The 14,253-nt window shown below is 33.4% G+C and overlaps 1 protein-coding gene across 4 annotated transcripts in view; it reads right to left on the bottom strand.

Moving 5' to 3' along the window:
- glra1 (glycine receptor, alpha 1) overlaps positions 1-14,253 on the bottom strand; it is a 69,333-nt gene that overhangs the window by 20,638 nt on the left and 34,442 nt on the right. For all 4 annotated transcript variants that reach the window (XM_077533013.1, XM_077533014.1, XM_077533016.1 and 1 more), the window contains 3 exons: positions 8,657-8,724; positions 4,057-4,280; positions 42-124 (listed from right to left, as the gene is read on the bottom strand). In XM_077533013.1, the coding sequence (XP_077389139.1) occupies positions 42-124; positions 4,057-4,280; positions 8,657-8,724 (375 nt within the window). The remainder of the gene's footprint in view (positions 1-41; positions 125-4,056; positions 4,281-8,656; positions 8,725-14,253) is intronic.

Genomic DNA, 14,253 nt, shown 5'->3' with positions numbered 1-14,253 from the left:
TGTGTGTGTGTAGGTGTGTGTGGGTGTGCGTGCGTACTCACAGCTTTCCAGTTGCATGATGCACGTTTGCACATCCATGGGGAAGTTCTTCAGATCCATGGGACAGGCCAGCACCAGCGTTATTCTGACACACACACACACATACACACGCATGCGCGCAGTATCAGTGTGTGCGTGACGACGGCGTTGATGTGCGTCAGCCGATTAAACATCCGACTGCATTTGCTGCAGTCGTTGAAATCATTGAAAATAAACAATTGCTCGAAACAAATTGATGCGGGTGTTGCGTAAGTGACGGTCAGCGCGGTGCGCTAGTGGTTGGCGCGTGCGCCCGCCAGCCGAGAGCTTCCGGGTTCGAATGCGGGCTTGCGGGTCTTGGCACGCGTCGAGCGAAAGGGACGGACGGGGTGGCGATGCGGCAAAGCGAGCAAGCGAGCGCTCCGCCTCTAATGCGGATTTTTCCCTGGCAGGAGGCAATAAAAATGCGGCCATCAAATGCCGGCGTCATAAAAATCGCCCGCTGCTCAAAACTCAACAAGTGAAGGCAGAAGGAGGACATTTTAGACATCCGAGCGTGCGAGCGCAGCGGACGCCGTTAAACACGTTTTGAGCAAATGAAATTCAACAAAAGGACAAATAAATGCCACAGCAACCATTATGATTTTTTTTTTGGTAATATTATGAGAATAAAGGTGGATTTTGATTTTGTCAAGAAAAAGATTGTTCATCATTTTTACAACAATTGAGACATTTTTTTAGTGTGATGAAAATTCACTATCTTAACAGAATTTTTTTTTTTGCATTTTTCAAAGCTGCACTATTACAAGAACAAATTCTTGGTTTTGTGTTTTATAAAAGTTGAAATGTGAGAATAAAGTTGTACTTTTTCAAGAAAAAAAAAGTTGTTTATAAATTATAATAATAAAGATGTATTTTGTTAGGGCAAAGAGTTGCAATCCGAGCAGAATAAAATCATATTTTCACAAGGAAAAATATATAAATAATAGAATAATTGCAAAATATACGTTGTAAAATGTAAATATAAAAATAAATTGTAACAATAAATAAATAATTGTAAATAAATAAATAAATTACAAATACATTGTTACCGTTCTGCTTTGAAGTTGAAGCTGAAAGTTTGTGGGAATCAAGTCCTAGTTTGCATATAATAAATAAATTGTAAATAAATAAACAATAAAATAATTGTAAAATATAAATTGTAAATGTAAAAACAAATTGTAAATGTAAAAAAAATAAATCATTGTATATATATATATATATATATATATATATATATATATATATATATATATATATTAGGGGTGTGAATTGCCTAGTACCTGACGATTCGATTCGTATCACGATTCACAGGTCAAGATTCGATTCGATACCGATTAATCCCGATACGAATTTATAAGTCGATTGTTGCGATTTTTTTTCATTCAAATTTACAAAATACTAATCAGTAAGCTTGTAGAGTGTAAGATTTATATGAAAATGTATTATTTATTTATCTGAAATTTCAGTCTTATTGAGGTTGTAATTTGCTTCATGTTTGAACAGCATTAAAATAAAATATTAAGGCTTAATGTTCTGTTCATATAACATTCTTCCATGCTCAAGGTGTGAATCCTAACCCGAAGTCAGACGTTTTGTTGAATATTTTTCCATTAAAAATGGAAGTTTAAAAATCGATTCACACACACACACACACACAAAAAAAAAAGGCAATGATGATAAGACGTTGAATCGGTAAGACTACCGAATGAACAATTCTGAGTACTTGTAATGTACCTGTAAAAAAAAAAAAAAAAAAAAAAAAAAAAAAAATTAATTGAATCGATTCGAGAATCGCGCGATGTAGTATTGCGATATATCGCCAAATCGATTTTTTTAACACCCCTAATATATATATATATACACAATGATTTATTTTTTTTACATTTACAATTTGTTTTTACATTTACAATTTATTTATTATATGCAAACTAGGACTTGATATATATATATATATATATATATATATATATATATATATATATATATATATATATATATATATATATATATATATATATATATATATATAAATAAATAAATAAATAAATGAATAATAAAATTGCAAATAAATTGTTCCTTTTCTGCTTTGAAGTTGAATCTGAAAGTTTGTGGGAATCGAGTCCAATTTTGCATTTAACAAATAAAGTGCAATTAAATAAATAATAAAATAGTAAAATATAAATTGTAAATATAAAAATAAATTGTAAATTGCAAAAATAAATAAATAATTGCAAATAAATAAATAAAATATAAATAAATTGTTCCTTTTATGCTTTGAAGTTGAACGTTTTTGGTAATCGAGTGCTATTTTGCGTTTAATAAATTGTATATAAATAAATAATAAAATAATTGTAAAATATAAATTGGAAATATAGAAATAAATTGTAAAACAAAATCAATAATTGTAAATATAGAAATAAATTGTAAACAAATTGCTCATTTTCTGCTTTGTGGATATCGAGTCCTATTTTGTCTTTCCTGTGAAATAACAACATAAACGGAGGCCTCCGTCCTAATCATCCTTTTTTCAGTCTCGCCAAATGCGCCAAACTTTGAGACTTGCAAAATGCGCGTTGAAAATGAAGTCATTTTCGGGGCCCGCAAACGACAAAGCCTCGCACCTGCCACCCGTTTTGCAAAGGAGCACTTTTCATCCCGCTTTGCGAAGGAATCTCCATTGTCTCGTCATCATCTGATGTGATGCGATGCGATGCGAAGGACTCTCGGAGCTTCTCCTCCTCCTTCTGCTGCTGCTGGTGGACACCATGATGGACGCCGCACGCCGCCGGAATACTAAAAAGCTTCCGTAGATTAGCGGCGAGGCGAGTCCGAGCAATAAAAGGAAGCCAGAGGAGGAGGAGGCGGCGGCTATAAACTGGCGCAGCCTTGAATCGGACGCGCACGGGCCGTGAAAAGAAAAGCGGCCGGCCGGTCCCACTCTGATCACTTGCTTGGTCAGGAACGACGTCAATGTCGACACGAGACCATACATTTGTATTGTAAAAGTCGTGATTTGTACCTGTAAAAAAAAATGAACTGTAAAAATAATTATACCGGTAAAAAAAGAAAAATCAGTACATAAAAAAAATGTACCTGTAAAAAAAGTGTACTAAAAAAATGTGTACCCGTAAAAAAAAATAAAAAAAATGTACCTGTAGAATTTTTTTTCGTACCTCTAGAAAAAAGTGCAAATTTGAACCAATGAGGTTGAGCTTCAGCCCACGCAAATCCTCCAGAGCCCGCCCCCTTCTCTACGAGTACAAATCAGTTTAGCACCATCTGTAGCAAGGGAAAAATTTGGTGCAAAAGTCACATGACTCCGAGTGGCGACTTCTTTGACTACAAGTTGTCATTCCTACAGGTAGAAATCACGACTTTTACAGATATGCACATATTTTTACATGTATATTTTTTGTACATTTTTACATGTACATTTTTAAAGTGCAATTTTTTACAGGTACAAATCACAACTTTTTCAGATGTATTTTTACACTTTTTTTCTACAGGTACAAATTTGTTTTACAGGTACAATTTTTTTTAATTTATTTTTTACATGTACATTTTTCATTTATTTTTTACATGTACTTTTTTTTGTACTTTTTTTACGTGTACATTTTAAATTGATTTTTTTATAGGTACACGTTTTTTACAGGTACAGATTATGAATTTTATAGATACATATTTATACATTTTTCTACAGGTACAAATTTGTTTTAAGGTTGATTGTTTTACATATATTTTTTTTACATGTACATTTTTTTAAACATTTTACATATATATTTTTGTACATTTTACATGTACATTTTTAAAGTACAATTTTTTACAAGTACAAATCACGACTTTTACAGATATATATTTATACTTTTTTTTTTTTTACCAGTTACTTTTGCAGCAGATGCAGCTGCATAGGCAACCAGTCGACTTGCTGTCCAAGTTGCGCTTGCACCCAAACGATAGGAAAGCATCATGGGATAATAAGAAGAAAGCGTTTGTTACCGTATGCTGTAGAGCACGTTTCCGTTCTTGGAGATGCGCAGCAGCTTGTTGTCGGTGGTGACCTCGTGGAAGTTGGCCCCCTTCTCGTTGGCGAAGAACAAGTCGGGCTTCCAGATGGAGTCCAGCATGGACGGGTCCAGGTCCAACGAGTCGTCCGGGTACTCGCTGTACGCCAGGCGCGGGTCGTTCCACTGCTGCCTCAAAAAGATGTTCACGCGGTAGTCCTGGAAAAAACCCAAGATAGTCCTCGCAATAAACAAGTCCGACATCAAACGACACAAAAAGAAGGCGTCAAATAAGTGCAAAAGGCATTGGACGCAAAACCGTTATTTAGGCAATTGCGAGCAGATCACAAGCCGGACAGTCATTTGGTGCGCAAAAACTGACAATCACAGGTTTGAAATATAGCAATATCTACCATATTAGGGGTGGGAACCTGCAGGTACCTCATCATACCATACCAGACCATATGCCATACAAAGGCGCACCAGAACGATGATCTCACGATATAACGATACCATGGTCATCGATATATTGCTCAGGTCATAAATCCACGATCATCTACGATAAAACTAATAAAAAAATAAATAATTAAATACATACATTCATAAATAATAATTAATAGTAATAATAATAATAATAAAATAAATATCAATAAATAAATAAAAAATACCTAATAATAATAATAAAAAAAGATTCATAATATTATAACAAAATAATATAAATATAAATATAATATAAATACATAATATAATCTATATATACTTAATATATATATAAATATATAAAAAAAATAATAAAAACAAAAATAAATAATATATAATAATAAACTAATAATTAAGATAAAAATAAAAATAAGAATTCATAAAATTATAACAAATATAATATAAATATAAATATAATATAAATGCATTATATATATATATATATATATATATATATATATATATATATAAATGTATCAATAAATAATAAAAATAAATAAATAAATAATAAAAGTAAAAAAATATACAAAAAATAAGAATTCAGAATATTATAACAAACATAATATGAATATAAATATTATATAAATACAAAATATAATATATATATATATATATATATATATATATATATATATATATATATATATATATATATATATATATCCATAAATAATAAAACATAAATACATAAATAATAATAAAAATAAAAAATACCAAAAAACAAAAATTCACAATATTATAACAAAATAATATAAATATAAATATAATATAAATACATAATATAATATATAAATATGTATAATAACTATCAAAATATATCAATAAATAACAAAAAATAAATACATAAATAAAAATAAAAATAAAACATAAATACATAAATAATAATTAAAATAAAAAATACCAAAAAACAAAAATTCATAATGTTATAACAAAATAATATAAATATAAATATAATATAAATACATAATATAATATATAAATATGTATAATAAATATCAAAATATATCAATAAATAACAAAAAATAAATACATAAATAAAAATAAAAATAAAACATAAATACATAAATAATAATAAAAATAAAAAATACCAAAAAACAAAAATTCATAATGTTATAACAAAATAATATAAATATAAATATAATATAAATACATAATATAATATATAAATATATATATAATATATATATATAAAAATATATCAATAAATAATAAAAATAAATAAATAATAATACAAATAAAAAATAATACCAAAAAACAAAAATTCATAATATTATAACAAAATAATATAATAATAAATATAATAATACAGAATATAATATATAAATATATATAATAAACATCAAAATATAACAATTAAAAAAAAATATTAACGTTGAATTTTTGCTTGTTTGTGTGAGTGTTTCCATCAAATGACACAAAAAGATGAAGTCGTCCAAAAGATTCAAATGAATACGTTCGCTATCAAATATTTTTTAGAATTGACTTATCTATTGGGTATTCAATTGATTAATCAACTAGTCAGATTCATTTTATTTTTGCATTAAAATGGATTACCAAAGCATTATTTTTCTCTGATTACGGTTTGTCAATTAAGTGATTGATTGGTGTGTTTTTTTTTCTTCCGTATTTTGTACTCGTATAGTGGTTTAAAAATCAAAAAAATATATATTAAAAAAAAAAGGGGGAGATTGATGATTGATGTTGTACTATGTTACCGGTTCGGTGATTGTTTTCCAAAATAAAAACAGATGTTAGCAAATGTCTTATTTTGAGTCAACACAGAAGATAATCAATAGCAATAATCGTCTTCTTTTTTTTTTTTTTTCCACATTTAGGGCGACATAAATCAGTGAATCATTACTGCTATGTTGAAATCAGAAGATTTTAAATTTAAAAAACATGGCCCCAAACGATTACTCCATTATTAAAATAGTTGTCGATTAATTTGATAATCAATCAATTGACAGCCCTAATTCAAAGTGTGCTCACACACACACGCACACAAACACAAACACGTTGTTGTCACGGGATCGTCTAAATGAATTTGGCGGCGGGATAAAAGATGAGAAATCCGATTATTGACGTACTTTGTTGTTTTTCTTTCTAATCTGCTACCGCGGATTAGCGAGCGCCACTTTTCACTTGTTTCTCTCTCTCTCTCTCTCACAAACACACAGACACACGCGCACTATATAAAAGCTAAATATGATGAACATATGCAACATTAACGATGTAAATGCTGTATATTATTTCAGAGTTACATATAACAATTATTTGATTAATCTATCAATTATTTTTTCCATGTAATCGATGATGTCTTGTTGATATCCTGTAATTGTGTGTTAAGTTGTTTTTCATCAAAAATTTTGATGTGCAATAGTTTTAGATCCGAAATGTTCAACATTATATGCTAACAAATAAAAAAATAAAATAAATAAAAATAATAAAATAATAATAAAAATAAAAATAATAATAATAATAATTATGTATATATATATATATATATATATATATATATATATATATATATATATATATATATATATATATATATATATATATATATATATATATATATATATATATATATATATATATCGGGGTCAAATGATTGTCCTGACTAAAATGTTGACAGATTTTGTTGACTAAAACTAGACGAATAAAGTTATGTTTTCTTGAACTACAATAAAGAATAAAATGCTCGATATATGGTAAACTAAAAATGGACTAAATAAAAACGGGATGAAGTTGACTAACTACTAACTAAGTTGACTAACAACTCGCCGTCATGTTCACAATATTTAAATGCAACACATCTGTTAAAGTCAAGTTGATTTGCATTTGTGCGGTTCGAGCACCCTCTGGAGGCTAGTTTTTTTTTGTGCAATTTAATTTTCATTAGGGATGTTTTGACCCTTCTATGTTTAACATATCCGCTAATTGTCAGATGAAGGGAAACGTAATATACTTGTGAACAAGTCACTATGTGGAGGAACTCAATTTTGTGCGTACATTAACAACATAACATAATAATAATAATAATAATAATAATAATAATAATAATAATAATAATAACATAACATTGCTGTTATGTACAAAAGCACAAAATTGTGCTTTTTTTTAGTATGAGCCCTTTTTTTTAATTTTACAATACATTAATTAAATCTCGCCCACCTCCCCACAATATCGTGATAATTATCGTATCGTGAGCTTCATATCATAATAATATTGTATCGTGACGTTTGGATATCGTTACATCCCTACTAACTACTAGGGGTGTGCCCCCCAAAATAAAAAATAAAAAATAAAAAATAAAAATAAAAAATAAAATCGATTCTCAAAGGGAATGGCTATTGTCATTTACAGGTACCGGTAGTATGATTCAGAATCGATTTTAAATGTCCCAAAACCGATTTTATTTCAATTATTTTAGACTGTATTGGCCCTAGTTTGTGTGTGTCTTTATTGGGAGCACTGTTCATGTTGTAAACGATTTGGCCAGTTAGGGGCAGTGTGGTTCCGATACACTGTTATGTTTTAGCCACAATAGATAGGTAGAAGGAAAAAGTCATGATCAAGTTATGCCAATAAAAGTAAATTTTTTGGGGGGAAGAGCATGTGCCGGTGAGTCATGTTAAGATGCTTCTCTGTAAACATTCCTGAAGCATTTTTGTATGAATAGCCGATTCTTTTAAGGGATAAAAGTGCAGCGAGTAGCGCGATAATTAGCATTAGCGTGCGACGAATAGCATGCTAATTAGCATTAGCGAGTCAGACTGGAGTAGATTGTGACGATTATTTGCACATCTATAAATTGAAGCAGAAACCATTGTCAATCAAATCATTGTGAATCGAAAATCAGACCCAAAAATCTGAATCAAATCGAATTGTGAGAAAGTCAAAGATTCCCACCCCTACTAACTATGATAGAAACTAACAAGCGTGGTTGAAACTGGACTAAAACTTGTGACTAACTTGAAAAATGGTGGATAAGATTCACTAGTGTGCTTTCAACATTGGAAGCAGGAACCAAATTTACGATTATGGCCCCGAGAGGGAAAACAAAACCAATTGGTGACATTTGATGAAGCCAAGCGAGAGAGGGAGAGACTTACCATGGTAGTCTCGGCGATGGAGCCAAAACTGTTGATGAAGATGTTGCAGGTGACGTTGACGGGAGGACCTGAGGAGGAGGAGGAGGAGAGCAGCAGTCACATGACACGCATCAACATTCGTGTCATCAAGATCGGCACCAGATTCAGAAATATCAATTTCAATAGCCCCCACTCGGTTTATTTTGAAAAGAAATATTGGCGGTCCAATGTTGTCCCACACGGGTTCAAGTGCCCCCCCCCCGACAATGTCAACGACATTCTGTCAATCACCAGACGTCACAAAATTGATCCAGGAAGTTACAATCACGTCATGATGACCTCTTCCCTACCGTCAAGTCACATGACTTCCTTCCAACATCCAAACAAGTTCTGGAAGGAGCCCAAAATGGCTGCCTCAAACCTCATGGCTCACTCAACAGGAAGTACAATTATGCTCCAATTTTCGCACCTACGATTTTGGTTTGGGGAACCCAAAAATTGGTACGTTTAGTTCTATTACTATCAAATATTTTTACAACTGATTCATCTATCAATTATTCAACCGATTAATCGGATTTATTTTGGGGTACCAATAAATTGATACGTTTGGTCCGATCGTGCTGTCACTATCAAATATTTTCACAATCAATTAATCTATCGATTATTCAATCGATTCATTGGACTTAATTTCATTGTGCATTAAAGTGTATTACGAAAAAACATTTTCCCCCGAATTACTGTTTATTAACTAGTGATTGGTGCTTATTTTGTACTTCATAATTGCACAACATTGGAAAATCGTGCGATATAGTTGCTGAATATAGCGATATCGATATTATTATGATAGTTAACATGTGCGTAAAGAAATTACATTTTTATTATCTAGTGAAATAATTACATTTTTTTTCATGCAGACAACATAAGCAAACTCAATATAATAATAATAATAATAATAATAATAATAATGTATTTTTTATTTTATTTTATTACCTGTTCTTGTTGCTGCTGGAAATGTAAATTTCCCAGAGGGAGCCAAGTCTAAGTCTAAGTCTAAGTCTAATCTTAATTAATTAATTGTAATGATCTCTCGATAATCAACTATTGGATGGTAGTGCACATTTTAGTTAGCGGCTGATTGGTCAAATAAAAGCATCAAATTCCATATGGAACTTGTTGCATGTCTTTGCGATACGCATTTCGCATGGGCCAATATCGCAACATCGATATTTTTTCGATATGTTGTGCAGCTGTACTTCATATTCGTATAGTGATTTATAAAAAAGGAGGATTGATATTGGACTATATTACCCATCTGGTCATTGTTTTCCAAAACCGATGTTTGCAAATGTCTTATTTGGATTCAAGGCAGACGATAATCGGTCTGCTTTCATCAAGGGTAACAGAAATCAGTCAACGATTACTGTTACTGATATGCTAAAATCAGAAGATTTGGGCCATTCTAAATGTCTATTAATCAATTAATTTTGACTGCCCTAGATAATTTTCACCAAGGACACAAACTGTTGAGTTTTTTTTTTTAGGCATGTTGTGGCCCTCCGAAGGCCAATCAATAATATTGATCAACACAAAAATTGTAATATCACAACAAGACATACGCAGCGAGTACGCTCAAAAAAATATCATCATCATCATCATTCAATTTGTCTTCTTTCGCAAGTTGCAAGACATCACTTTTCTTTTACATGTTAGTTGAGTTGAACTCCCCGATATCAGAAACACAAACATCTTGAAGAATATTTCATACTAAATATGTCAACGTCAAACTTTTAAGTCCACTACCAAGCATGCACACACACAGACGTAGAGGTCAATCAAAGTGTTTTATTGTCTTTCACGCCGCCATCTTGCTGAAATATGACCTATAACGCAGATGAAAAATCCATGTCACGTGACCCGTGAGGACACCTGCATTCATCAATTTGCTTCAAAGTCAAACGTCCTCCTTCATAAACACTCACGTTGCTCAGCGCGTGCGCGCCATCTTGGACTCCAAATCCGAGTTCCCACTTGGGATGGAACAGCTTTTACCGCTAACAATTTCTCCCCGTCAGCATGAAATATGATTTTGCTGATTGTTGCTGATGTTTTTTTTTTTTTTTTGCATTAATCTGGCTCACCACTCAAACGTTGCAAAGCAAAAGATGCTAAACGACAAAAATGGCAGCCAACAGACTTTTTTTTTTTCAAAAGTCTAGAGTATATATACATATATAGATATATTTTTACTGTGTTCTTTTAAAAAGCGAGAAACGTTTAGCGATAACCCTAACCCTAAACCATAGAGTATTAAAGTGATATTTAAACAACAAAAACACAGAACACCCCCCTCCCCTTCATCTGATTGTAAATGGTTTGTTCCACCTCGACTCCTACCACCTGTGTTTTCGCTTTAACAAGGCACTGATGATGCTCAAAATGGCGCCGACGACAATGAAATCCGATTTCAGGCTCGCAGCGTGAAATGTGACCGTGAAACATCGACGAGTTGACTTTATACGTGATGGCGGCATGTGTGTGGGGAGTGTGCGTATACGTGTGTAATACTGCATTCGAGGATGGTCGGAAGTCGGATATTTTTCCCAGTTCCGACCTGAAAGCGTTCAAGGCGAAAGTAAACAACCAAAATTGCGGATAGTGGTAAACTGTTTTTGATTTTGGTCATCAAAACTCATTTTGACCTCCAGCAAACTTACATTTTCGTGATTTTGCTTCATTTTTATAATCTTATTTCATAAGCATTCCATACAATTTAATAGTATAATTTCATACAGGGAGATAGCAGCATAATGTCCTGTATGTTGCGTTTACGTGAAGTTATGTCAAATATTTATGAATGAAGAACGATATCTAGTTTTATGCTGTATTGGAGGACGGTCAGAAGTCAAATATATCCGAGTTGGTTTTTCCCAGTTCCGACCTGAAAGCATTCAAGGTGAAAGTAAACAAACAAAATGGCGAATAGTGGTAAATTGTTTTTCATTTTGGTCATCAAAACTCATTTTGACCTCCAGCAAACTTACATTTTCGTAATTTTGCTTCATTTTTTAAATCTTACTTCATAAGCATTCCATACAATTAAATAGTATAATTTCATGCAGGGAGATAGCAGCATATTTAGTTAGTTTAGTTTTAGTTTAGTTTATTCATTTTTTCCTTTCGGACACATTACAGTTTACATCAATCACATCACATTATTTGCAACATTGACATCCGAAAGAAGGGCTGACGGGTAGAAGCCGAAGCTTATTCGAGACCCGTCCCCATCGACCCATTACTATAACGCATCAATCATATACATTATTTATAATAGTCATTAATTTTTATCGTTATCCATCCCATACTATCCCAGACACTGCTCGCTCAGTTCATCTTGAATGTCCGTGTGTAGATTGTGGCTAGTCCCAGTCATTTGGAACTGGTGAGTCGGTCCCCAGACGCCACCAGCAAGCCCACCCCGCCAGGCGAGCGCAATTCTTCTCTTTCACCAGTAGGGTCTTCGCTGACCTCGGATCAGCTTTCACACATGTTGTGCTTTCCAGAAGAGTAGATCGGCTTGCATTCGGCCCATTGCTATTCAAGCAATTTCAGCACTCGATTCTGGTCAGGTAGCACCACTGGTTGCTAGCATGTTGTGGATCTGATGACTCCTGTGCGCTGCCCAGCCTAGCTCACCCAGCAGAGCGGCCCACGCCAGCCGCATTCCAGGAACCAGACCACCAACCCCCATTTTGCGTATTGACAGCAGATTCATTGTAGCCACAATACAGCCTTATCATGTAGCCTTGACTGTTACAACAAATGTCCAAACGGAATTCGAGCCAGACAATATTTAGATTCAAACGGGAACAGCAATACATGTTATCAATGCAGGTGTATAAACAAGAGTTAGCCTTGGCAAAGTCAGCAAATAATCATATACAACTCCAGCTTTGGGTAATTAGTGATGTTGTTGTTGTTGTTGTTGTTGTGATATTGTGAATTACTGTTGTCTCTCAAGCGCTGCCAATTCCTCAGCTCCTTTCACGATTCGTGTTTTTAGTTGACCAGAGTTATCTTTAGTTTGAATAAAAATTCGGCAGTCTTTTGTCCACGTGCTTTCGATAAGTCCATTCTTTCTCATTTGTCGAGCTTTTTTGGCGATGTCAGCATTCCGTTTGGTGAGGTTTTCGTTGATGTAGACATGTTTCCCACGAAGCTTGTGACGGTCTCTCAGAAGAGCAATCTTTTTCTTTCTGTCAACAAACCTGATCAGAACTGCCGGTGGTCGTGTCCCTCCAGTTGGAAGCGAAAAGCACATCTGAATGTGCGCAGGATCAACAGTTAATCCCAAATCTCTGAGTTGAAGTGTCACTTGCTGTTCCACAGTCTCGTTCCCTGAATATTGGTCAGAATCTTCCGTGCTCGTGCTAGCCGCAGCTCTCAAAGGGCCACGGCGCGGCTTGATCTTGATACCGGTGACTATCACATCGTTGATACGAAGATTTTGTTCCAAATCATCCACTTTTTGTTCCAAGGCAACAATGCGTCGATCTTTTTCCTGTGTCTCTTTCTTCAATTGCTGTATCCTGAAGAAGTGGCTCAATGCTCTTCTTCATTTCAAGTAATTCGGCAACCATTCCACTGAGTTTTCTAAGAGAAGATTTTATCTCCTCATTCTCGTCAGCTCTTTTTCCGCCAGGCATTCTGCAACAATGTAGTTAAAAATCCCAATGCAAAAATCAACAAGTAGTTAGATTCACGAGCGAGTGCAGGAGCAAGTACAGATGCGTCCTTCCTCAACAGATGCGTCCTTGAGTATATTGTCATGTATGTTGTGTTTACGTTAAGTTATGACGAATATTTATGAATGAAGAACGATAACTAGTTTTATGCTGCATTGGAGGACGGTCAGAAGTCGGATATATCAGAGTTGGTTTTTCCCAGTTCCAACCTGAAACCATTTGAGGCGAAAGTAAACAACCAAAATGGCGGATAGTGGTAAATTATTTTTTATTTTGGTCCTCCAAAATCATTTTGACCTCCAGCAAACTTACATTTTCGTAATTTTGTTTCATTTATTGTTTTGATTTTATTTCATAAGCATCTCATACAGTTGAGTAGTTGAGCGTATAATTTCATGCCGGGAGACAGCGGCATACTGTCACGTATGTTGCGTTTACGTCAAGTTATCTCCAATATTTATATGAATGAAGAAAGCTATACGACGCTGAAGTTGGCCCCACGGTCGCGCTCCTGTCAAATCATCTTTTCATACCGCCTTAAAAACCCGCAATTGCGCTATCTCGCCTGTAGATGGCAGCGTTTGCCATTGCAGAAGTACCACTCACTTTGGGTGAAACCTGTTTATTTTGGAGGGCTCCCGTTTCCACAAAAACGAAATGGCGTTCACTTTCTCACCTGTTTCACAATCTACACATTGCCAGCTATCAAATAAGACCTATTTTGAAAAATCTGTTTGGCAAAAAAACGAGAATAAATTGCGTTTAAAGTTGCCAGCATCGGCGTTTTGACTGCAGAGGCTAATGGATGAAATTGGTGATTTTGGTGACCTGTCATTGCCACAAAAACAAAATGGCGTTGATCTTCTCACCTGTTTC

This window comes from Festucalex cinctus, chromosome 9 (assembly GCF_051991245.1).
Source record: "Festucalex cinctus isolate MCC-2025b chromosome 9, RoL_Fcin_1.0, whole genome shotgun sequence".
Lineage (NCBI taxonomy): Eukaryota > Metazoa > Chordata > Actinopteri > Syngnathiformes > Syngnathidae > Festucalex > Festucalex cinctus.
The sequence above is the reverse complement of the archived record's forward strand: the minus strand, read 5'-3'. Positions and strand labels throughout refer to the sequence as shown.